The sequence below is a fragment of the Mytilus californianus genome, unplaced genomic scaffold (genome assembly GCF_021869535.1).
Source record: "Mytilus californianus isolate M0D057914Y unplaced genomic scaffold, xbMytCali1.0.p SCAF_4, whole genome shotgun sequence".
In the NCBI taxonomy this organism is placed as follows: Eukaryota; Metazoa; Mollusca; class Bivalvia; order Mytilida; family Mytilidae; genus Mytilus; species Mytilus californianus.
This window is the reverse complement of record NW_026262690.1, coordinates 85,416,308-85,439,765: the sequence shown is the minus strand read 5'-3', so window position 1 is coordinate 85,439,765 and position 23,458 is coordinate 85,416,308. Positions and strand designations below refer to the sequence as shown.

The 23,458-nt window shown below is 31.9% G+C and overlaps 1 protein-coding gene across 1 annotated transcript in view; it reads left to right on the top strand.

Annotated features, from left to right (window-relative positions):
* LOC127738786 (DNA polymerase epsilon subunit 2-like) overlaps positions 1–23,458 on the top strand; it is a 46,358-nt gene that overhangs the window by 7,997 nt on the left and 14,903 nt on the right. Inside the window, exons 3-14 of the mRNA XM_052250163.1 lie at positions 3,877–3,949; positions 4,861–4,938; positions 5,527–5,620; positions 6,322–6,396; positions 8,757–8,840; positions 9,353–9,409; positions 10,129–10,250; positions 10,820–10,961; positions 13,830–13,950; positions 18,822–18,936; positions 19,214–19,397; positions 20,517–20,693. Of these exons, the coding sequence (XP_052106123.1) occupies positions 3,877–3,949; positions 4,861–4,938; positions 5,527–5,620; positions 6,322–6,396; positions 8,757–8,840; positions 9,353–9,409; positions 10,129–10,250; positions 10,820–10,961; positions 13,830–13,950; positions 18,822–18,936; positions 19,214–19,397; positions 20,517–20,693 (1,322 nt within the window). The remainder of the gene's footprint in view (positions 1–3,876; positions 3,950–4,860; positions 4,939–5,526; positions 5,621–6,321; positions 6,397–8,756; positions 8,841–9,352; positions 9,410–10,128; positions 10,251–10,819; positions 10,962–13,829; positions 13,951–18,821; positions 18,937–19,213; positions 19,398–20,516; positions 20,694–23,458) is intronic.

Below are 23,458 nucleotides of genomic sequence, written 5' to 3'. Positions count from 1 at the left end.
GGTTACCCCACCCCTCCTGTTTGAGAACTTGGAAACAGTCGAGATCCCCACCCCTAAACCATATATATTCATGTATGGGACAATATAACTAATCAAATGAAATACAGGGGAGTCCCTGGGGTCACCCCAACCCTCCTGTTTGGGAACTTTGAAATGGTCGAGATCCCCACCCCTAAACCAAATATATTCATGTATGGGACAATATAATAAATCAAATGAAATAAAGAGGGAGTCCCTGCGGTCACCCCACCCCTCCTGTTTGAGAATTTGGAAACGGTCAAGATCCCAAGACAAGACAAGACAATTTATTTAAACTTAAGCACACGTATGGTGCTACAAGAGGATAACAATTATACATTAACAATTACATATATACTTATACATTTACAAGCAAGACACACAATAAATAAATAAGTGATATCATACAATAAAATTGAAATAAACCATATTTGGTTGATTTGTTTGCAAAATTCTTAATTGCAACGTGGATATGAAGTTATTGTAACATGCTTTGTATTATGAAAATATTTTTTCAATATGTCTTAGAAACATGCACACTTTTGTTAGCAGTGGCACGTTACAGTGTGATAATAGACCAGTAAGTTTCAATTGGGAAGGATTTTGTGTGTAATATGTAGGTATATACCTTTCTCTTAAAGACATAATTTGTTCATTGGAGCATACAAAAAAATAATGATCCCATAAACCATACATATTCATGTATGTGACAATATAACAAATGAAATGAAATATAGGGGGAGTCCTTGGGGGTCACCCCACCCCTCCTGTTTGAGAACTTGGAAACGGTCGAGATCCCCACCCCTTAACCATATATATTCATGTATGGGACAATATAACAAATCATATGAAATATAGGTTGAGTGCTTGGGGCCACTCTACCCCTTCCTGTTTGAGAATTTGAAAACGGTCGAGATCCCCACCCTAAACCATATATATTCATGTATGGGACAATATAACATATCAAATGAAATATAGGGGCAGCTCCTATGGTCACTGTAAACCATCCTGTTTGAGAACTTGGAAACGGTCGAGATCCTCACCCCGAAACCATATATATTCATGTATGGGACTATATAACAAATCAAATGAAATATAGGGGAGTCCCTGCAGTCACCCCACCCCTCCTGTTTGAGAACTTGGAAACAGTCGAGATCCCGACCTCTAAATTAAACCATATATATTCATGTATGGGACAGCAGAACTTATCAAATGAAATATTGTCCTGTTTGATAACTTGGAAACAGATGAGATCCCCACCCCTAAACCATATATACTCATGTATTTGGCAATATAACAAATCAAATGAAATATAGGGGAAGTCACTGGGGTCACCCCACCCCCTCCTGTTTGAAAACTTGATAACGGCCGAGATCCCCACCCCTAAACCATATATATATTCATGTATGGGACAACATAAAAAATCAAATGAAATATAGGGGTAGTCCCTAAGGTCACCCCATCCCCTTTTGTGTGTGTTTTAAGAACTTGTAAAAGTTTGAGATACCAACTCCTAAACCATATTCATTCCTGTTCGTCATTTCAAACAGATTTGAATGACATACAAGGTCAATCTCATAGGCATCACATATGCATATCACTTTACTAGACCTAATCAATGTGTACTAGACTTTGCCCAATGTCAGGCGACCATGGGAATGAATAATTATGGGAGCTTTGTTTGGGAGACTTCGTAACAGCATTCTGTTACAATTATTTCTTGTTTATTATAAAATTTTATTGAAGCAAAAAATGAGTAGGTTTAAAGAATTTACCTTAATTATATTTTGAATAATTTCTGGTTCTATAAAAAATTTCATTTTAATATGGCTCATTTTAAAGAAAACATATCTTTCAAGCCCAAGAATGTTTGACCAACTTTATTATAATCACCTGTCATTTTATTCCAAACTTAGACATCATGGACTTGGGGTGAAGGCGGGGGTTATTTACATTTACTATGGGCAGGTCAGTCAGACCTCACCTTTGATCCCCGTAGTAGTAAACATTTGTCTGATTTGTGTCTCATAACTTTTGCACTGTAGAACACAAACTCAGTTTTCTTTCCAGGGAAGCAAGTCCATGCATACTATTACAAGCTCGTACTAAGTCAACTTGAACTACTAACAGTCAACTAATACCAACACTAACTATCAACTAGAACAACTGCAATCATTTCGAACTTGTACCACTGCAGACACATGACCATTAAAAATATACTTGATATATGCATTGCTTTGGAAAACCTTGATAAAATATGAATTATTTGCCTTAATAATTAATTCATTAAATGAACATAAATGCACAATATATGAATGTTTAATGTTTGTTCTTTTAAATCTTAAAAAAAATGAAGCAACATAGCCACAGTTTTCATAATTATGTTTGCCTTGGTTTTTGGTTAACTGCCTACAGCGCTTACAGTGCTTTGATTTCTTTTTGTCAATGGCTCTTTCATTATATTGAAATTAAATAACGAGTTTATTTCCACTTCTGACTCATAAAGAAAACTACAATTCTCTTTAGTTCAGTGTAAGCATGTACATTTGTACCAGTAATGAGAAGCCTCCTTCAAGGCAGTCAGTCGATAAATTTTGAATATGAGTAAAGTTGAATCAGAAATTTTAAGGAATTAAGTGAACTTCTATGAATATAGAAAATTAGTCAAATTGAGATATTTTTTAGAGAAAGTGTAATTTAAAAAAAAAAACAATTAAAAAATTGGGGTTGGTACATATATGTGTAAATAGGAATCACCCTGACTGTCTGTCTGTCCTTGTTCCTTTTCACCACAACTAAGCACATAGACAAAACTTTACACACTTGTAGAACATAGCAGACCCTAGATGTTTATAGGATATCAATCATGAATGATTAAAAAGTAGAGGAGGACTGAGACTAAGACAAAATAAACAACTCTTATGTTATATTTTATGATGGTATGATACTAAACCCCTATCGGGAGGGATTGTACTTGATTTTCATATGATGAAGACATAATCTTTCAATCAGTTTAATTGAGGTGGTCTGGAACTGGCATGTCAGTAATTGCTAGAAGTCCTTTGTTAATTTATGTATCATTGTCATTTTGCTTAGTTTCTTTTGCTACCTATTCATTTTCCCTGAACTAGTACACAATTTTATTTAGGGACCAGCTGAGGACCACCTCTGGGTGCTGGATTTTCTTGCTGCGTTGAAGACCCATTGGTGGCCTTTGGCTGTTGTCTGCTCTTTGGTCGGGTTGTTGTCCCTTTGACATATTCCCCATTTCCATTCTTAATTTTATCTATCCATCTGTGACACTTATTCTGTCAACCAAGTTATGACGATGTCTATAAAAATCATGGCTAACATAATTAAATAGACTGTTAAAGGGAAAAAAAATCTTTCATAAATAAAGTTTGCGGGAAACTTGTCAATTTACATGAGCTTTATACACAAGCTGATTTAGTTATAAATGTGTTGCTGGTTGTAGTAAGTCACCGTGAAATTGGATGATTTTTAATGATTTGGTGTAATAACACTGACATATGACACTGTCACATGAAAATTTAACCAATCAAAAGAATCGCTCTGTTTTCACTGTGAAATATCATCATCAAGAGTGACTTTGAACTTAATCCAATTGTGAATGATGTAGTAATGTTGCAAAATATATATATAACTATATATAAATTGTATTTAATTTTTTTTTATTGTATTTTTAATTGATATTGTATGGTTCTCTGTAAAACTTGTACTTTTGTTTTTAGAGAAAAAATATCTATCTAAAAGATCTTAATTTGAATATAAAGCATTTTAATGTACATGTATACTGGTAGAGATGTGTCATACATGATTTTTTTTTCTTTCTTTCAGTATCTTCAACATTGATAGACAGATCTGTGTGTGAACAAGCTGTACAGGAATGTAACACAGATCAAGATGAGAGGTTTGTTGTTGAAAGTAATGGACTTTTCATTGTTCCAAGTATATATATAATGAAACTTGCTCATCTTGTACCTTAGTTGTCTACTCTTAGAATTGTAAACGTACTGCACTTGAAACATACAGCACAATCTTTGATAGCGAATTATACTGCACAGTTTGATAGCTCACAAAATTTGACCTTAAAATTACTTTAAAATCACTGATAATCCAGGTTTAAAGTTAAAAGTAAAAGAATAATGTGGATGCCACTTACAGTTCAAAACAGTTTTACTGAAATAATTTCTTTAAACAGACATTTCATAGGATTCCAAAATTTAGAGTTGTCAAGGCATTCCAAAAAGTTATAGTTTATTTTCAGATAAAATGCAAAATCTGACTGAAAAACTCCCCTCTGTGACAACGTTAAAATAATGCATAGAAACACGTCAGTTCTGATTTAATTCATAATATAATTTATAAGAATTGAATGCTTCTTTTTGTAATTTAAAAGGTTTGTAAAAGTGTCTTTGGTCGGGTTGTTGTCTCTTTGACATATTCCCCATTTCCATTCTCAATTTCATTTCATACAAAACGTACAAAAAAGAAGCAGCAAATTCTTAAGTAATAACTGTTGGACCAACTTGTTAGATGCATTGTCATTATTTTGGTTAGTATAGATAATAATGTACTATATTCATGATATTGAATTCTTTTTACCATCAGCATGTCAAGGAGTATTTATCTGTATAAGGGATATCAATAGTTGTTTATCATAAGACATTTATCGGTAATTCCTAAGTTTTTGAAAGCAATTACCATTAAGCCTTTTACTGAAATAGGTACCTAAACAATGCTATATTTAGGTTTGTTCAAATAGGTTCTTTAGTCTGATCAATTCAGTGTTTTGATGCAACCATAAATTTTATTTTATAGTGATAATGTATTTGGAGTCATTGATGCCTTTGCTGTTCCAAGATTTACATATGTAACAGACCGGAAGAAGTTTATTGAGTAAGTAAAATACATCTCACAACTTATAGTTTCTTTCTACCAGGTTTTTATATCTACAGAACTTCAAAGATAATATGTATTCTTTAATACTTTGCATATTTGAATTAATATAAGGGACATGGTTTCATTCTATGAGCTTTGCTCACAGTACCTCTAGTTTTCAATGTAAAAGGTTAAAGGGGGAGTTGAAGTTAATGTCCTATTTTAAAACTACATCAAAACCATGTCAACAGAAACACTGCTAATTTCTCAATTGTTAAATCTGTGTCCTTATTTCGACTATCAATTGAATTAAAAGTCAGAACATCTTAGGTGTTATTACTAAATAGATTCACAAATTATGTATTTGAAAGTCACAAAAATAAAAATACAGATATTTTTTAAACATATGGGATGCAAAGGCATGCTCTGCTGTGTAAAACCTTTGTTCATATTTTCTGTGGTAAAACTATTTTCTCTTATGTTTTCATGCTTTAAAAAGATTGCTTTTATTCTTTACACATTTGTATCTTGTGAAATTTGATATAGTATCTTAAATACTATTTTATAAATGCTTCATTTGAATGAATTTCATGATTCATATTTTAGGAGTGACACAGTAGGTATTCCATCTCCTTGTCTTCATGGAACAGCTGAGGATAAAAATAGATTATTCACAAATAAATACACCATGTTATTACAGGTAAATATGAGTATTTACAAAGTGATATCTTGGGCATGCTACATCTAGATTGTTTTCTTTGCTGCCTCCTTTCCATCCCTAACACATTTAATGGACATGTATGGTTAAGTTCAGACAATTTTTAACACTGTCAAAGAACAGAACATTTCAATGTATAGTCTTCATGGTCTTAGGTGAAATATTTTTCAAAACTAAACTTTTAAAACTTTTTACATACTCTATTATTTATTTTTTCAAGCAAGTTGACAGGAAATCAGTATTTATTTTGTATTGGCCTTACTAGTTTGAACTACAAAATGTATGATTCACTGAGTCTTGAAATTTGGTATCAAGCTTTATGTAAACATTATTTTAATAGAGTGTAATATGTTTTCACCTATTAGGCTTATCAACTTCCTCAATAACAAATACTTATAGCAGGGGCATCAAAAGTGAGCTTTAGCTCACAGTTTGTTCAACTTGTGATTAAAATAGAGAATGTGTCAAAGAGACAACAAACAAACCAAAGAGCAGAAAACATTTCAAGGCCACCAATTGGTCTTCAACACAGCGAGAAAAAGATAATTACCATAAATGCTGTCCTTTTTGATTCATAAATCACTTAAGGTTATTATAGGTTATTCCAAGAAATGTTTGTATGAGAAAGTTAGTAACCATCTCAATGGGAATTAAACACATTATTCTCACTTTCACTATTTTAGAGAACACAGAGACATGATCTTTTTACACCACCAGTTATCGGAGCTCAAATGGACCAAAATTCAAAAAAGTTTCAGGTAATGAGAAAAATTTACTGTAAACATATTTTATTAAAGAAATCGTTATATATATAGCTACAAGGGTAAAGACCTAAATACGAAATATACAAAAGATCAATAATTGGGATTAGGAAACAAAAGCAGTGCTCTTATATAAATCTGTCTCCCTAAATTCAAAAATAAAATTACAAGCTATGAATACATGCTGAATAGCAAACGAATAAATATGTAACAATATACAGTAAATGAATACTATAACAACCTTTGCTATATATTTTTCTTATGAATTTTCCTTTTGTTATTGAAAAATTTATGTAACAAATATGTAGAAAAGGAGACAACAACTTAATAACATTAACTACCAAAAACATTACTGATCTAGAGGTCAATATACCATCTTCAACAAAAAATGTGTGTCTATACTAGGGATGTCAACTCGGTGAAGATTTACTAATCGTGTACTCGTTGGATTTACCGAGCGATACTCGAGTACTCGCTCGGAAAAACATCTACAAAATGGAAACACACAATTATACCCATTTTACGTATTGTGGGACGTTGTCTTATGGACATAAAACCCTCAACATTATTACCCAGGACTAGATAATAGTCCAAAGAATTTTAAACCACAATTAATAGCTCATTTACTACATGTACTAATTATGTAAATTGGCAATAATATAATCAATTAATTAATAAACATCTATAGAAAAACGATTACTCAAACAATAGTATTTGGTAATCATAAAAAAACACATTTAATGACAAACAAAGAGGTGATGATTATAACTTGCTGATGCCTTTCACCATTTTATGAGGGTCGACACAGGGTGCAACGAATTTGTTCTTATTTAGAAATATTATCTTGTCAACTTTTCCTGTGACGAATCGATTTCTCAACATTGTTACGTAACTAACAGTCCTGTTAATGAAAATATTTGCTCTGATGGTACAGAGGAGATGGAATGACAAATACAAGATTAGCTAAAAGTGTAAGCCTTGGAAAAGTGCCTTTGTTCATAGCCTACCTATGTTCGGAGGAATTTTAAATGACAATGAAACGCAAACATTCGAAACGTAGTATAATTTTGATTAATATTTAATTTCCCGGGAGGCGCTCTTAATAAAAATATAATTTCTCTAAGAAGGAAACAACATTCTAACAGGAAACCGATTAGTCGAGTATCATTTTGGTATTCGATACTCTGTACTACCGAGCGATACTCGAGTACTCAAGTACTCGTTGACATCCCTAGTCTATACATATTTGAATCAAGCTCTAAGTAGCCCAGAGCCTGAAGAAATATTTTGACCAAAACTATTGAAGATTTGCCATCAACAACTGATTCTTCAAAAACATTCAGATACGACTATTTGATAAAAGGAATGGGTAAAAGTAAAACAGGAACATCAGCCCAACAAATCATCTACTAATAAACTATTTAGAGGGCAACATATACACTCTACCAGAATAGATCAGATTCTATACAATATATCAAGTCTCTAAATTAGACAACTGGTGACAAGTTTCTGAATCTGAACATGCACGTCAATGTTGTGTGGTACAACTAAGATTTTGCAGGTTTCAACCTCTTTTATATCGAAACACTTTCATCAAAATCTTTGTTCTATCAGTATAACATGACATTGAAAAATAGTGTGAGCAAATTATTTACACACATACTGATTCATGTCAAAACCTAATAGAAATATTAAGTTGTTAGAAAATGGTATTTTTTAATCAAACATTAATATTTCAAATCATGTTTTTAATGAGGAATTAATACAACCATATGAAAGGACAATAGACGTATTTACACTTGTATGCAAATTTGTCCGCCATTACGTAAAATCACACAGGTTCCCGTAAACTTTGACATCACAATTCAAAACATTTGACGTCACAATTAAAAAGTGATTGTTGCCTGACGTCAAAAGGTGATTCAGAGCAAAATATAGCTAAATACCAAAAGTGTGAATACGTTTATAATGTGCAGCATAGATTATCCTTTTTATAATATAAAGGATATATGTTCTGCTATGCATCTAATTAATACGCACATATTAGAATTACAAATACTGTGGATTCATTTATTTTCGTGGGTACCAATTTTCGTAGATTGAGGAAAACTTGCATTTTCGGTGATATTTAATTTGCTGGTTTTGGCAAAGTCTGCATATATTCCTTTGGGAAATTTGTTATTCTTTGAACATTTAAATTGGTGTTACCCCTGTATCTACGAAATCCACGAAAATTGGTATCCAACGAATATTAATGAATCCACAGTTGGTTGTAAAGTATGCAATAATAATCAATAATCTTTGTAGGTGCATTTGAATATTTATCATATTGTTCAATCTATTGTTATTTATTTTAGCTCAAACCCATAGAATACCTTCTTGGAAGTACAGCCAAACTTGGAGAAATTATTGTACTTGGAATGCTCACACAGCTCAAAGAGGTAAAAATGATTTGTTCATGGTCAACGAATTTCTGTCAGTCAGCTTTAATGCTTGGGAAAGCAATTTTTGACTTTAATTATAAATAAGAAGATTTGGTATGAGTGCCAATGAGACAACTCTCTATCCAAGTCGCAATGTATTAAAAGTAAACAATTATAAGTCAAAGTACTGCCTTCAACACGGAGCCTTGACTCAAATATAGATTCTGCCACAATACACTGTTGGTTATGATTATATCAAATCAAGACTTAAGATTTTCAAAAGTAAAAAATGTGGTTTGGAAAGTATGTAAAAGAAGGATGAATATCATAATTAATTTGATGAAGTGATAGAATATGTTTCTCTAATGATAAAATATTTAAAAGTTTAACTCTTGCATAATGTTTGGAATAACTTTGGTGATGAATCAGGTTTAAAGATTTAATCAGTATTGTATTTAATCAATTTTTTGACATGATTGGAACCAGTTTTAGTGTACAAGGAATTATAAATGTTTTTTCTTTACTTTTAGGGTAAATGGTATTTAGAAGATCCTACAGGAGTTGTACAGATAGATCTTTCAGAAGCTGTATCCTTCAATATATATATATATAACTTACTTTTGATGACTAGAAAGTAATACTTTGAGTTCATTTATTTTTGTGGATTAAGAAAAGCTTACATGTACGTGAATATATAATTTCGTGGTTTTGTCAGAGTCTGCATACAAGCCTTTAGAAAATTTGTTATTCTTTGAACATTAAATTTCGTGATTCACCTGTACCCACAAAATCAACGAAAAATTGGTATCCAACGAATAGTAATAAATCCACAGTACAATGGAATAAGAATTAGATTGCAATCAGCTGAATTATCTGTCTGTCAGTTTGTTCTTCAAATATTTTCTTCAAACTTTTCTGAGGAACTACAGTACAAATTATCTTCATATTTGGTCAGCAGCTTGACAGTGAGGTTTTGTAACCTGTAAACTATTTTCTGATCTGTCAGAGACCTACTTACTGTTTGAATGAAGAAGAAAAAGTAGGAATGCTTTTCTTAGAAACTACTAAAAAGAATGACCTCTTATTTAGTCATCAACTTGACAGTGAGATGGGTCACTCAGATACCTGTACTCTCTATTTTCAAATACTTTGAATTCAAGTTGGGTATATGCTAAATCGTTTAATGCCTGCATTCCTCTTAGTTTTAAAATGAAGTAGTTTATCACCAGGCTGGCCTGTTTTGAAGCTCATGTATTGCATAAATAAAAGTGCTTTAGATAAATATTTACTTAACATATTTGTCCAGAATTTTCAAAATGGTTTGTTTACAGAAAATTGTTTTGTGCTGGCTGAGGGATGGTATGAAGATAAAATATTCCACATCAATGCATTTGGTTTTCCACCGCCTGAACCAGCTAAAACTACAAGGTAAGGTTTTCAACATTAAAAACAATTTTATGAACCCTAGCTGCCTTATTTGGCATCTTATGTGTTTTTGATTGTCAGATGTATGTCTCACATGTCTGTATATATTCATAACTCAAATAACTAGCCTTGTGACATTGTGTGAAAAATTTTGATGTGGCAGATTCAGAAGTAAACAATTATTAGGCTGTTAGATCTCAATGCATAATTTAGTGATATTGATACTATTATACTTTTTATCTGTAAGTACTGTATTTTCATATGAAATATCATTTCACTAATAAAAATTGAATTAACAAAAAAATATTTATAGAACACTGCATTTCAAACATATTAGGCTTCTAAAAATTTTCAATTTTATTTATAAATTTCTGGGTCCTCGGTCCTAAAACTTTACGCAGTGCTGGGCGTTGAAAACTTGTGCTTGAAGCACCAATTACAGTATTTTGATAGGTTGACACTTGAGTCTTTGTACCATAATTGTAGTCAAAACCTTAAGCCTGCTTGCCCATTTAATAAGCACATGTAAACTTGTTTAATTTCTCTATTTTATGATCATAAATCTATTTCAGATCTTACTTTGGAAATATTAACTTTTTTGGTGGCTTTGGGAATCAATGTGCAAAAGCATCATCAAAACTTCGACAAATAGAACAAGACAATGAAGATGCCATGTTTGTTTTCTTATCTGATGTTTGGTTGGATCAGGTTAAGGTAGGTTTATCACCATCTTAGCGCTTATTTGAATTTGATTTGAAAACTTAGTTAAGTATAGAAAATTTACCATCATTTAAATAGTGATATTTTGGAGTTTATTGTTGTTTATGCAGTTCAGAAAGAAAAAAACCCTGATATTTCATTATATAAATAACACAGCTGAGAGGGTGATAGAGCAGATTGTTACCCCGAGAAAACATTGTCAACTGAGGCGAAGCCTCAGTTGACAATGTTTTTCAAGGGGTAACAATCTGTCTATCACCCTCTCAGCTATGTGTTATTTAATTTATTATACTGAATGTTCTGTTATTTTTATCTGGAAAAATATTGCAACTTTATATGAATTATATCATGATATACTTTGATAATTACCAACTTTCATTGGCATTTCTGTATAAGATAACGGAAATAAAGATATTGTCTCATGTACACATCTACCTGACATGTTATTTCAAATTTGATACATATTTCATATGAAATGGAGAAAATACAACAAGAAAACAGAAATATTTTTCATCAATTCTTTTAACAAGAGAAAAAACAAAGATCACATACATTTTGTATATAACTATATATATGAAACAATTCAACATAGAATTAAATTTAACTGTCTGTCGGAATAAAATTCAACAAAGAATAAAATTTAACAGTTACTGTTTAGTTGGTGAAACAATTCAATTTTGAAAATCATTTGTGAATGTTGAAATTGACCACACTGTTAGTAATATTAGGACATAAATTCATTGTGTGAGTGTTCCACTATGGCTGGACATTGTTCATGGACAGCTGAAAATTTGAAGAAACAGCTGGATGAGGTGAGTTTTCCTTGTTTTGGTTATCAGGAACACAAACATTTTGCGGCGCAACCGTAATATCCATAGGCATGATAGGAATTCCTTCCAATGTGTTTTCGTATGAAAATAAAGCTTCTATTTCAGCTGCACTGAGCCCAAGTAATGCCTGTGCTTCAGGTGTAGTCTCAGTTATATTGTGATCACCTTCAGACTGAAGTTCATGATTAATATTGTCACTTTGAAGCATATTATTTAAACTGTCAGACACCTCACGTTGCTTTTTTTTGCTTAGTTTCTTAGAATAACTACAGATAGAAGCTTCACACCAATGTCCACTGGCTCTCATTATGTGCCTAGCTTATATGCCTGCTTCATCCATTGCAGTAATGGATGTTGCACGTATAGAGTGATTCGTGTACCTTCTAGAAAGTTTAGCCTTCTCGGAAATTTCAGGCATCATTACTGCTAAACTGTTTTTCCCTATAGGAGCTTTACAATACCATGTTGTGTCACTTATATCAAAGGAATTCTTTGTGTGCTGCCATAAATCATTGAGAGTCGGGTGAAGTTTTTCAAAATACAATTTAAATGATAATACTGGACACAGAGGATCACCTACTCTTGCGTACATCCTTGCTTCACCGACGGTATCATCAGGGGTAGCTTCATCACGATGATTTTTATCATATTTATCTATTTGTTGATACACATACTCTCTTCCACTAGAATCTGTTTTAATAGCATATGTTTTTTTTTGTCATAGAACTCAAGTTTTCTTGGCCTCACCTACATAAATAGAACATTATGTCAAACCATACCTTTTTCTGTAAACCATAAGGTGTGATTGTGTTGATTGCAATACTATTAGTGTTATACAGCTTCTGTAGGTCCTCTTTAGAAATAGGGGGTTTGTAGTCAGTAGAGGCATACCCTTTTTTCTTTAAGTTAACGATGACTGCCTTGAACACATCATTTGAACCGGTGAATTGAACATCCTTTGTAATGTCTATGGAACAATGTTGTGTCAAATATTTTGACAATCCGTACCTATAATTAGTGATGGTAGACTTTTTCAAGTGATTCCCGTCAGTTTTTCGTAACGAAGCAAAAAACAGTCTCAGTTTTTCATTCAATTTTGATTTAGCAAATGTTTCAAATTCATTGTCTTCGCCGAGGAAACCACAGAAACTCTTTAAACTGTGTGCTATGCATCTTTTTGTTGACTTTGAGTCTTTTAACTCCAGTAAATCAGATATATCATCCTCTGAAACTTCAGCAAATATGTCGCCTGTTGTTTTTGTTTAAAATCTGTGTCATTTGAATCTTACAGCTATTTGCTTATCTTCGTTACTTTCAAGCGCACATGTGACAGTTATAAAACCTGGTTACTAATTGAAGAAACCAGTTGAGGCTCTGCACGAGAGGGTAACATTCAAAAAAATTGTCACCCACTCAGCTATGTGATAGAGTAAATTAATACCCTCGTATAAGCCAATCAAAATATTGCATTTTTACGTGAAGTATAATAAATGTATTTATTTAGTAACAGTAAAGCTTCTTTGTTATACATTTGTACCCACACTAAAAAGGAGGGGTATACTGTTTCATGTGTGCCCATCCTTTTGTCCATGTTCCTAAAGAGTGGCCATCTGTCCCATGAAATTTTATTCAAAATTTTCTCTGAAAATACAATCAAAGCTTCATGAAATTTGGGATCAAAATTCTTTGGACAGTGTGAAGCATTTCAGATAAATGAACAACTTAATATTTACTCAATACTAATCTGTAGAAGACCATGGGATAGACAATGCCTCAAATTACCTTTGTATCCAAGGTCAACATCTCATCGGCAAAGCTTTAGGTGGTATTAAGTGAATCGTCAAACTGATTAGCTGTAAGTGTTGTTTGTTATTATAAAATTAAACAATAAGAAATTGTCCCCACAACTAACAGTAGGGTTTTATTAGTGATTGGTGCTCACAGATTGTCTTGTTTCATTTTTATCTTATAAGCAACAAGTTGGATAAGATATTGCATGCACACCCTCACAATACCATGTTCTGTTTTACAGGTTATGGAGAAATTAAGAATATTATTTGCAGGATATGCAGACTTTCCTCCAACATGTTTTATATTATGTGGAAATTTTCTATCATCACACCAGGGTAGTCAACATGTGAAGATGATGAAAGGTAATTAAACTAGTAAACACATTTTAGTCTGAAAGTGTCATTTTGATCATGACCAGGGATGGGGTAATCGTAATCTGTAATCGTAATCGATTGTAATTGATTACATTTTTTGCAGTAATCGACAGTAATCTGTAATCGAAGACATTTTCGATTACATGTAATCGTAATTTAATCGATTACAGCAAAAATTATGATGTAATCATAGATTACTTTTCGATTACTTTGGTAAAATAGCTTGATGAAATATAATCTATTTTATATGAAAGTATGTATGTATTCATCACTTTATAGTACAGTTAAAAATAGAATGTATTGATATGACTTAAGAGTTTATCAAATGCCTTGTTTCTATCTATTGGCTCCAGCTGCTTAAATATGATCAACCAAATATATCAAATTATAATGTATATCTAGCTTTTGAAACAGATGACTTTTCTTGCTTGTCAATAATTTAAGACTTTTTATATAAAAATAAGAAAATAGATTTTAATAAGAAATAAGTCTTAAGTTAAAACCTGTACTATATTGCAGTAGTAAGCTTATTTGTATGAAAATTCCTTAAAGCATAAATTCCAATAATAGTTGGAATTTTAGCTTAGAATAGATAAACATTTGATTTATTATAATATTATGACATAGAAATTACAAAGTACACAAAATCCTTTTGACAATGAACCAATGGCTATGCATTAAAATTCTTGTTCAGAAATAGAGATACATGTATCCTATTTTTGCACAAAAAATATAAATTGTTTATAATTTTGAATTGAGAATAAAAAATTCTCAACAAACTTCTTGTCTTTACTAATCAGATGAACAAAGACTTCTAATCAATAAGATGCAGACTTTGTTTTGGTTTCAATTATGTCTAATTAAGAAGGAGATTTACATTATATTGCCCCAGGTTATAGTTGTACTCCATTGGCAGTATTATAGCCTGTAATTAGGGAGGTTGTCCAAACAAAAGGATTAATTCATGCATGTAATTACAAATCATAAATTATCATCTTTAAAATTAGCTGAACTAATTAATTATTCTACTTTTTTATAGTTTTTTTTCAGAGTAAACTTTCAACATTGTAATGAACTATATTCAAATATACCTGTTAATAATGAGTAAAAACAAAAAACCTAACTTAAGTCAGTATGACAGCAAAAATATGGAGATAATAACCTAAAATATAAAGAAGTGATTGATGCAATGTGATGCCATTGCAAGAACTTTATCACCAATCACTCATATTGAAAAACCAAAATTTCTAGAATTTTTGAATATTTCGGATCCTTAGACAGTGAGAGCTTCCATCTAGAAAACAATTGTCAACATAAAATTTGGAAACAATGCTTTAAATGCTATTTTTGTAATGTTCAAAATTTCCACTATACATACATGACATACATTGAGCATCATAATTGACTTTGTGTTTAACTTACTTTTTTTTTTTGTAACTTTGTAGCATGTAATTGACAGTAATCGAAAAGTAATGTAATTACTTTTGCTAAAGTAATCGATTGCAATTGATTACACACAAAAATCAGAGTAATCGATTATTAATCGATTACACAAAAATCCTTCAATCGATTACATTTGTCAGTAATCGTGCCCATCCCTGATCATGACATTGTCTGAAAAGTCCAAACAAGAAATTATAAGTCATATAAAAAAGAAGATGTGGTATGATTGCCAATGAGACAACTCTCCACAAGAGACCAAATGACACTGAAATTAACAACTATAGGTCACCGTACGGCCTTCAACAATGAGCAAAGCCCATACTGCACAGTCAGCTATAAAAGGCCCCGAAATGACAATGTAAAACGAGAAAACTAACGGCCTAATTTATGTACAAAAAATGAACGAAAAACAAATATGTAACACATAAACAAACGACAACCACTGAATTACAGGCTCCTGACTTGGGACAGGCACATACATACGGAATGTGGCAGGGTTAAACATGTTAGCGGGATCCCAACCCTCCCCCTAACCTGGGACAGTGGTGTAACAGTACAACATAAGAACGAACTATAAAAATCAGTTGAAAGAGGCTTAACTCATCAGATGGATAAAAATACAAATACTACAAATACAAGTGGACGTGGCCGGGTACTTGTACATCCAAACAACAAAACGACACTAAGTACAGAACTGAGAGTACTCGCAGTTACTGACAGCTAGTTCAAAGCCACTAACAACTAATAAAAAAAATCATGCATCTAAGACTAAATTATCAATCCGTACACATCCAACATCCAATGGATTTAGTGTAAACACGTCATAAACAGTCCGAGAAAAACATGACCTTGTGCAATGCCAAGAAACAAGTATCGACAGATTGTAGATCCATAAATGTGTATATGTATATAACAATAATATTTAGTTTGCTTTTAATTTACTGATAACAAAATCAATATTAGTACCAATAAAAACAATATTTAATGATCTAATTACAGTGTTGAATTGGTAACCTTTTAGAATAAGTTTATTTAAAGGATCGATAAATTTACCAGGATCGTTTCTAAATTTCCGGGCACAGTAAACAATATTGCCGAAAAAATGAGGATGTGCAATCCCGTTTGAAATAAGTGTTCAGTCTTTCAATCAATATTCAGATTCATTGACTGCAGTATAATCAGTATTGTTGACACTTGCTTGCAGTCAATTCAATACTGTTCAGTAGCTTTTCAGACAATTCAGTGTGTTGTTAATCTGTACAGTTGAATAACAACTACTGAACAATCTGAATATTTGCTGAACAGATCTTAATTACCGTTCCTACTCGCTTATTAGTCGGAAAATTGGGAGTAAAATTCATAATCCAGAGAGGGGGACCAACTAATAGACGAGATCTAGCGACCAGAGGAAAAATCCAAGCTTGAGAAAAGTGGTCAGGAGTGAATTTCCTGGTCAAAACTACGTTTTTGATTGCCAAACCTACATAAATCAATAAATAAAAAGTTTTTGTTGAAAATAAATGACTACAATACTGTCTTTGTGTTTTATTTGTTCTTTGGTAAACATTTTCTGCAAATTCGTGTTGAAATTCTACTGTTTCCGGTTTGTGTATTGATTTTCATGGTCACATGGTTTTCCTATAAACCCAAAAGAAGAGCCAAGAACCAAAAATGAAAAGGAGATAACAATGTACCAAATATGTGAAAGGATGTTTTCAGCGGAGTTATTGTGTCATTATTGTGATATCATGATATCAATTCAATGCTTATAAATCATATAATAATCAAAAAATAATTTTAAGATTCATTCCCAAAATCAAAATATTATTCATTGAAGTGTCTCAGGTAAACAAAAATTACAAAATTGATTGACAAGCCAATATAATCCATTGATAACCCCAATTAAGAGACAAAGAGTTGTATTTACTAAAGGTGTGAAAACTATCAGTGATAGGTAAACAGATGACACTAATGAGTTGGAGTTAGTTATTTTAATATATTGATTAGCTTCACTTAATTTTTTTAATCCTTTAATCATCACAATATAATAAGAATTATGAAGTGTACATGCTCATTTAACACCGAGTTATGTATGCTGTGAAAAATATTTTCATCAAGTGTTGATTGACTTTAAATTTTTCAGGTTCATATTGGTTTATATTCGCTTTTCTCAAACAATAGGTTGTTAGTCATACCCTACAAAATCATTGATGCATTACGTAAACAACACATGGCTAATCTAACATTTGAACAGTGAACAAAACAAGAGAAATGAATACATCTTTATTATTAACAGCAATATAAATTATCATGATGAGCATCAACTAAATTCAAACCAAACAAACATTAATGCAGAAATGAGTATTATTCCTGGATTTGCATTGGTTTTACCAGCGTTCAGTTACTGTCAGCTGAAAAAAAAATGCCCAAATTTTGTCCGACTTATACGAGGGTCAAGACTAAATCCTTAGAATTTGGAGCTGAAATCCCCGACTTATAGTAGGATCGACTATTAGGCGAGTATCTACAGTACCTGCAAGCTAATGGTCTGAACAGTACTGAGTTTACAGCAGTGGATAAGTCTAAAAATTGACAGAAAAACTGAAAATGACTTAATATTTTATTGTTCAGTGCATGGCTTTTATATGGGTTGTATTGTTGACAGTTCTCACCCTTCAATGAGATTGAAGCCGAAACTACCCTCTCATTTGAAATACCATAGATGATTTATAAATAAAAATATTTAAGATGCACATGTTATATTTCAGTAAGTTATTTTCTTGGACACATCTATTGTGTGATATTTATGACTTTAATTTGGGACAGGCACATTTACATATGTCAAGGTTAAACTAGTTATAGCTATTTTAACAAAAAAATATCAAATCTTCATTTAAAATCTTCAGACTATTTTTTTTTATTTGAACTATTTCTTCTTACTTAAAAAATGGTTTATCCCACCATTTTCTACATAAGAAAATGCCTGTACCAAGTCAGGAATATGACAGTTGTTGTCCATTTGTTTGGTTTGTTTGGGCATCTGATTTTGCCATTTGACTATGGACTTTCTGTTATGAATTTTCCTCAGAGTTCTATATTTTTGTTATTTTACTTCATACTATCGTACTTTTCTTTACATTTTACAGTGCAAAGAAATTGTTTCTGTTTCATATGCATCACTTCAAGGACTTCAGTCCAAATATCATCCCCTTCTTCCTACTCATCCTGCTTTTCAGAACTTACTTGATAAATCTATTGTTAATTTGTTGTCTTGAATATGCATACTATACTTGCCAATGTATGTTGAGCAACTAACATTCAAATTTACCAAAAGACTTATACATAACATTTTCCATATTTCTTTTTACATTAATGATACTCTGACATAATTGATTATCTGTTATCTTTTTCGTCAGAATGTTTCCACAACTTGACAGAATTGATATGCGAGTTTCCAACATTAGTTGAAAGCAGTAGATTTATATTTGTACCAGGACCACAAGACCCAGGACCTATGACGATTTTACCTAGGTATGTATTGATTTTTTTTCAGGTGCATTGTAGGACCTTTGATGGTATGACTATTTATGATTAAGAAAAATCTGAAATATAAAACATTTGTTCACAATAACCAATAAAATAATTCAAAAAATGTAATGTTTCGTCTTTTCAATGAAACAAGATATTTTTCACTTTATTGACAAATGTGCAGGGGCATTGTTAATTTTTTCTTTACTATTTAAAGTGATTTAATTTGATGTCCATTCTGCAGAATTACCTTTAAAACTAGCTTTCTTATATTTCACAGACCACCAATACCTAATTCAGTTACAGAGGATATTAGGAAAAAGATCCCATCAGCACAATTTACCAGTAATCCGTGTCGTATCCAGTACTGTACTCAGGAAATTGTAGTGTTCCGTGAAGACATTGTTACAAAGATGTGTAGGAATTGTGTAAAATTTCCAGAAGATGGAGAAGTACCAAGTCATGTAAATATAATATGTGAAACAATAAATTTTATAATGTCTCGATATTCTTAAATGGATTGATTAAAGGATAGCTGCTGAACATCCAGTGGCAAATACAAACATAATAGATGTTATATGAATGTACCATATATGACTACTTTATTTAAACTCAAAATTTGCCAAAATTAAATGGAGCAGAGTTGTGCTCAAGCTGAAAAAGGTATCTTTGAAAGTTTGTAGGTTTATAATACGTTATTCATTTATGAATATAAGAAGATGTGGTATGAGTGCCAATGAGACAACTCTCCATCCAAGTTACATTTTGTAAAAGTAAACTATTATAGGTCAAAGTACAGTCTTCCACACGGAGCCTTGGCTCACACCAAACAGCAAGCTATAAAGGGCCCCAAAAATTACTAGTGTAAAACCATTCAAACAAGAAAACCTACAGTCTAATCTATATAAAAAAAGGAGAACCGAGAATTACTTATGAACCACATCAACAAATGACAACTACTGAACATCAGATTTTATAGATACAATCTTGTTTGGCGACCAGCTGCCGTTTTGAAGGAGCCCTAAAGTAATAATTTGCAGAATGGGTTAAAGTGAATTTAAACACTCACCACTATGGTGTATTAACCTCACTCAGAATGAATATTTGACAAATGCAAACAGCTTTCAGTATTTTGTGAAAATATATTTGGAATATAGAATATTAAATATACCATGACAAAAAGGAATATTTATCTACCAACTTCAGTAAACACATTTTTAAAAGAAAGAAAAAGCCCATATTGAGCTAAAGGCAGTTCTATTAAAACATATATTGTACAAAGGAAACCACTTTGAAAATGGGGTAACTATCTGTTGAGAAAATTTAAGAAAATCCCTAACCATTTCAGAGTAGAAAACTCACCCGTAGTGTGATTTCAAACTGCTGTTTTTTGGTTCCATGTATGTATGTATGTATGTATGGAACCATCCTAAAGAGGATATTTTTTAAAGTTTTTGCCAAAACATGATCATCAAGAACCTTCAACTGAATTAAACAAACCATTTATACATTTTGGAGGATCTGAAGTGATTTTGCAACAAGAAATGTATTTTAGAACTGAGTAGATCTTTTGTATATTTCAGTTTTGTAAGACAATAGTATCACAAGGCCATTTATGTCCGTTACCGTTACATGTGTGTCCTGTGTATTGGGCTTATGATGCTGGTCTTCAGCTATATCCATTACCAGATTTAGTTGTATGTGCTGACAAGTTTGATCCTTTCCACACAACATCAGTTGATTGTACAGTGATGAATCCGGTAAGCAGATTGTCTTTATGAATTGTACAATTCCCAATATTACAATGAGTTACCAACAGGCTAAGTTGGCCTGAGATGGATTTTTCTATTTGTTCCTGATGTTTTTAAGTACTTATCAATATCTTTCCTGATGTGTTTCATTACTAATCAACTGATATATATTGAATAATGGCATTTTTGTTTTTGATTCTGACTTAATCAGGAAGAATATCAAGCAAACCTGTTAGGGCAAACTGATTTTCGAGCTGATGAGGTTTGTATAAAAAAATAAAATTCCATTATTCTTTTTATTCTCAATTTGTCTTAACTGTAGTTTTTTGGGGGGTTTAGAATATGAAGTTAAATGAAATAGTTAGTAAAACTACTTTGATATGTACAAATTGTTGGGATAGTTGTTTGGTTGTATGATTGAAGTCATGTGCATTTCATTGATAAATTGATGTGGATGGATTAGAGTACATGACATTGCTGCACTGATAACTGAGGTCATTGCCTAATATTTTCAAGTATCAAGTCTGATTCGTGATCTTGAAAATATTAGGCAGTAAGATGTATAAATTGCCTACAAACCAATATACAGTCGACTCCACTTAATTGCATACCGCTTAATAGCATAATTCTGTTAATTGCATAGTTTTCTCCTGCACAAAACCATTTCCCATTCATCTAATGTTTAATTGTCCGGTTATATGCATAGCTCTACAAGTGGCCTTTCGGTTTATTGCATAGAAAATTATCGCCATCTAGATATGCTTGGTTAAAATTTTTGACCGGAAACGGCAAGTTGGTGGGTATATTTTTCTTGAATGCATCATTATTTTCATTATTATTTCATATTTACTTTTGTGTTATTCAAATAAAGTTTTAAAACAGCTTCTTTCGTGTTTATATGATTGAATTTGATTTAAAAATAAACCTCGATATCTACACAGGTAAAGTTTCCCATGTTCTATTTTAAGCCTCGAGGTCATAAAGATGTCAAACCAGGGCTTCCAAAACGGTCATATATTCCGGACTTGACCGAAACTTTCATAAAAAGACCGGCTGCTCTCAGCCTCAAACGGTCAAATAGAATTGGTGTGCCACATTTTGTTATTCAAGGCATTTTCATGAAACGGTCATTTCAATTTTTACCAACTATCGATCGATAAAAATGTCCGTTTGGGCATTTTAGTTTATAATTGTGGCAATCTATTTCACAAAGATATTTCGGTCATAATTGGGTTTAATAAAACAGAAGCAGCATATTTCAGATACTTTGAAGTGTCTCAGTTAGTCTAATCCTCTGGGTACATAAATGTACGGCTTGGTCTTTAGCTTGTGTACATCAATAAAAAGTAGAAAAAACACGTTTTCTTTTATTTAAATAACAACAAGCTGTCAAACAATTATCCCTTCAATAAGTTATATTGAAGCCATAAATCATTTACTGATTACAGGTTTGTTACCTTTGATGAGGTGTCCTTAGCTTATCTTTATCAATAGAATTAATAATGCATAACAATGTACATAAAGGTAATCCGGTAAACAAGGTCAAACATGTAAGCGTGTATGGAACAACATCCTATTTAATTACGCTTTATAGATATTATTTTAAATGAGCATTCAGTTTTAAAAGTATCCTGATATTTAAAAGTTATTCTTCAAATAAGGATATTTATAAATGAATAAGTATGATATATATTATTTTATTTAACACTGTACATCGTGTTAAATACTGGGGTACTCTCAAGGGGAAAATTTACTAAAATATATAGGAAAAACCAATGGACAAATTTCAGTCAATAAATGATTTAACTAAGTTAAATGGTGCCGTGATCACTTCTAAATTATATCAAGAGAACAATGCCTGCTCCGAATTTATTCAGACAATTTCCGATGTTATAGAGAAAGAGGTGATGTCCGACGTAAAGTTAAGTCCCGCCGTGGGAATTATGATCGACTAAGGTGTAGTCTAGGTATTGACGCTTTAGATCAACTTATGAGGATAAGCTTAGTAGGTGTAGATGTTAAAGACTTTGACCCTGTTCCTGCTATCCGCAAATGGCAATCCGTTCGTAACCGCCATGTTTATCAGAACAATGCATTTAGCAAGCTCATGAATGTAAAATCTTTAATTAGACTAAATGAACTCTAATCTTGTGCTGTGATCTGTGCTTCTTTTCAATGTGCTCATTGTAATATTTATTGCGTGTGTTTGTCAGCATTGTGCTCTTCTGACATTTTATTGTTGTTATATGCTTACATAAAATATCATGTTGTTATTCATTAAATTATTTATCAACTGAGTATGTTTTTATTTATTCCTTATTTTCTAAATCAGGTTGGGAAATTGTACAAAGAAAAATGTTATCACTGTTCAGTAGATTTTACACGGTTTAAAACAATATCCTTCATCGGGCCTCCTCAATGTTATCTATAAATACCGCATCAGTTGTAAAAGTCACGTGGTCAGGTAATCAATACACAAAAAGAAAAGTATCACGTGTATTGATGATCAAGTTGTACTGCAATTAAAGCCAACATCAACAGTTTCAAATAAGATGGCCTTAATTTACAAAGTGTTAAGTACTCACAGAGAGAAGATAGATTATATAAACAGAAACAAAAACATGAGAACAGTCAGGTACTGAAGCTGATTGATGCAATGATGGTTACTGTATTACGATACACAGAAAAATGACACAATACCGAGGATAATATTTTATTTATTTTTAGAATGAAGAAAACAAAACAGTTATAAATAATTTTATTGCATATAACAC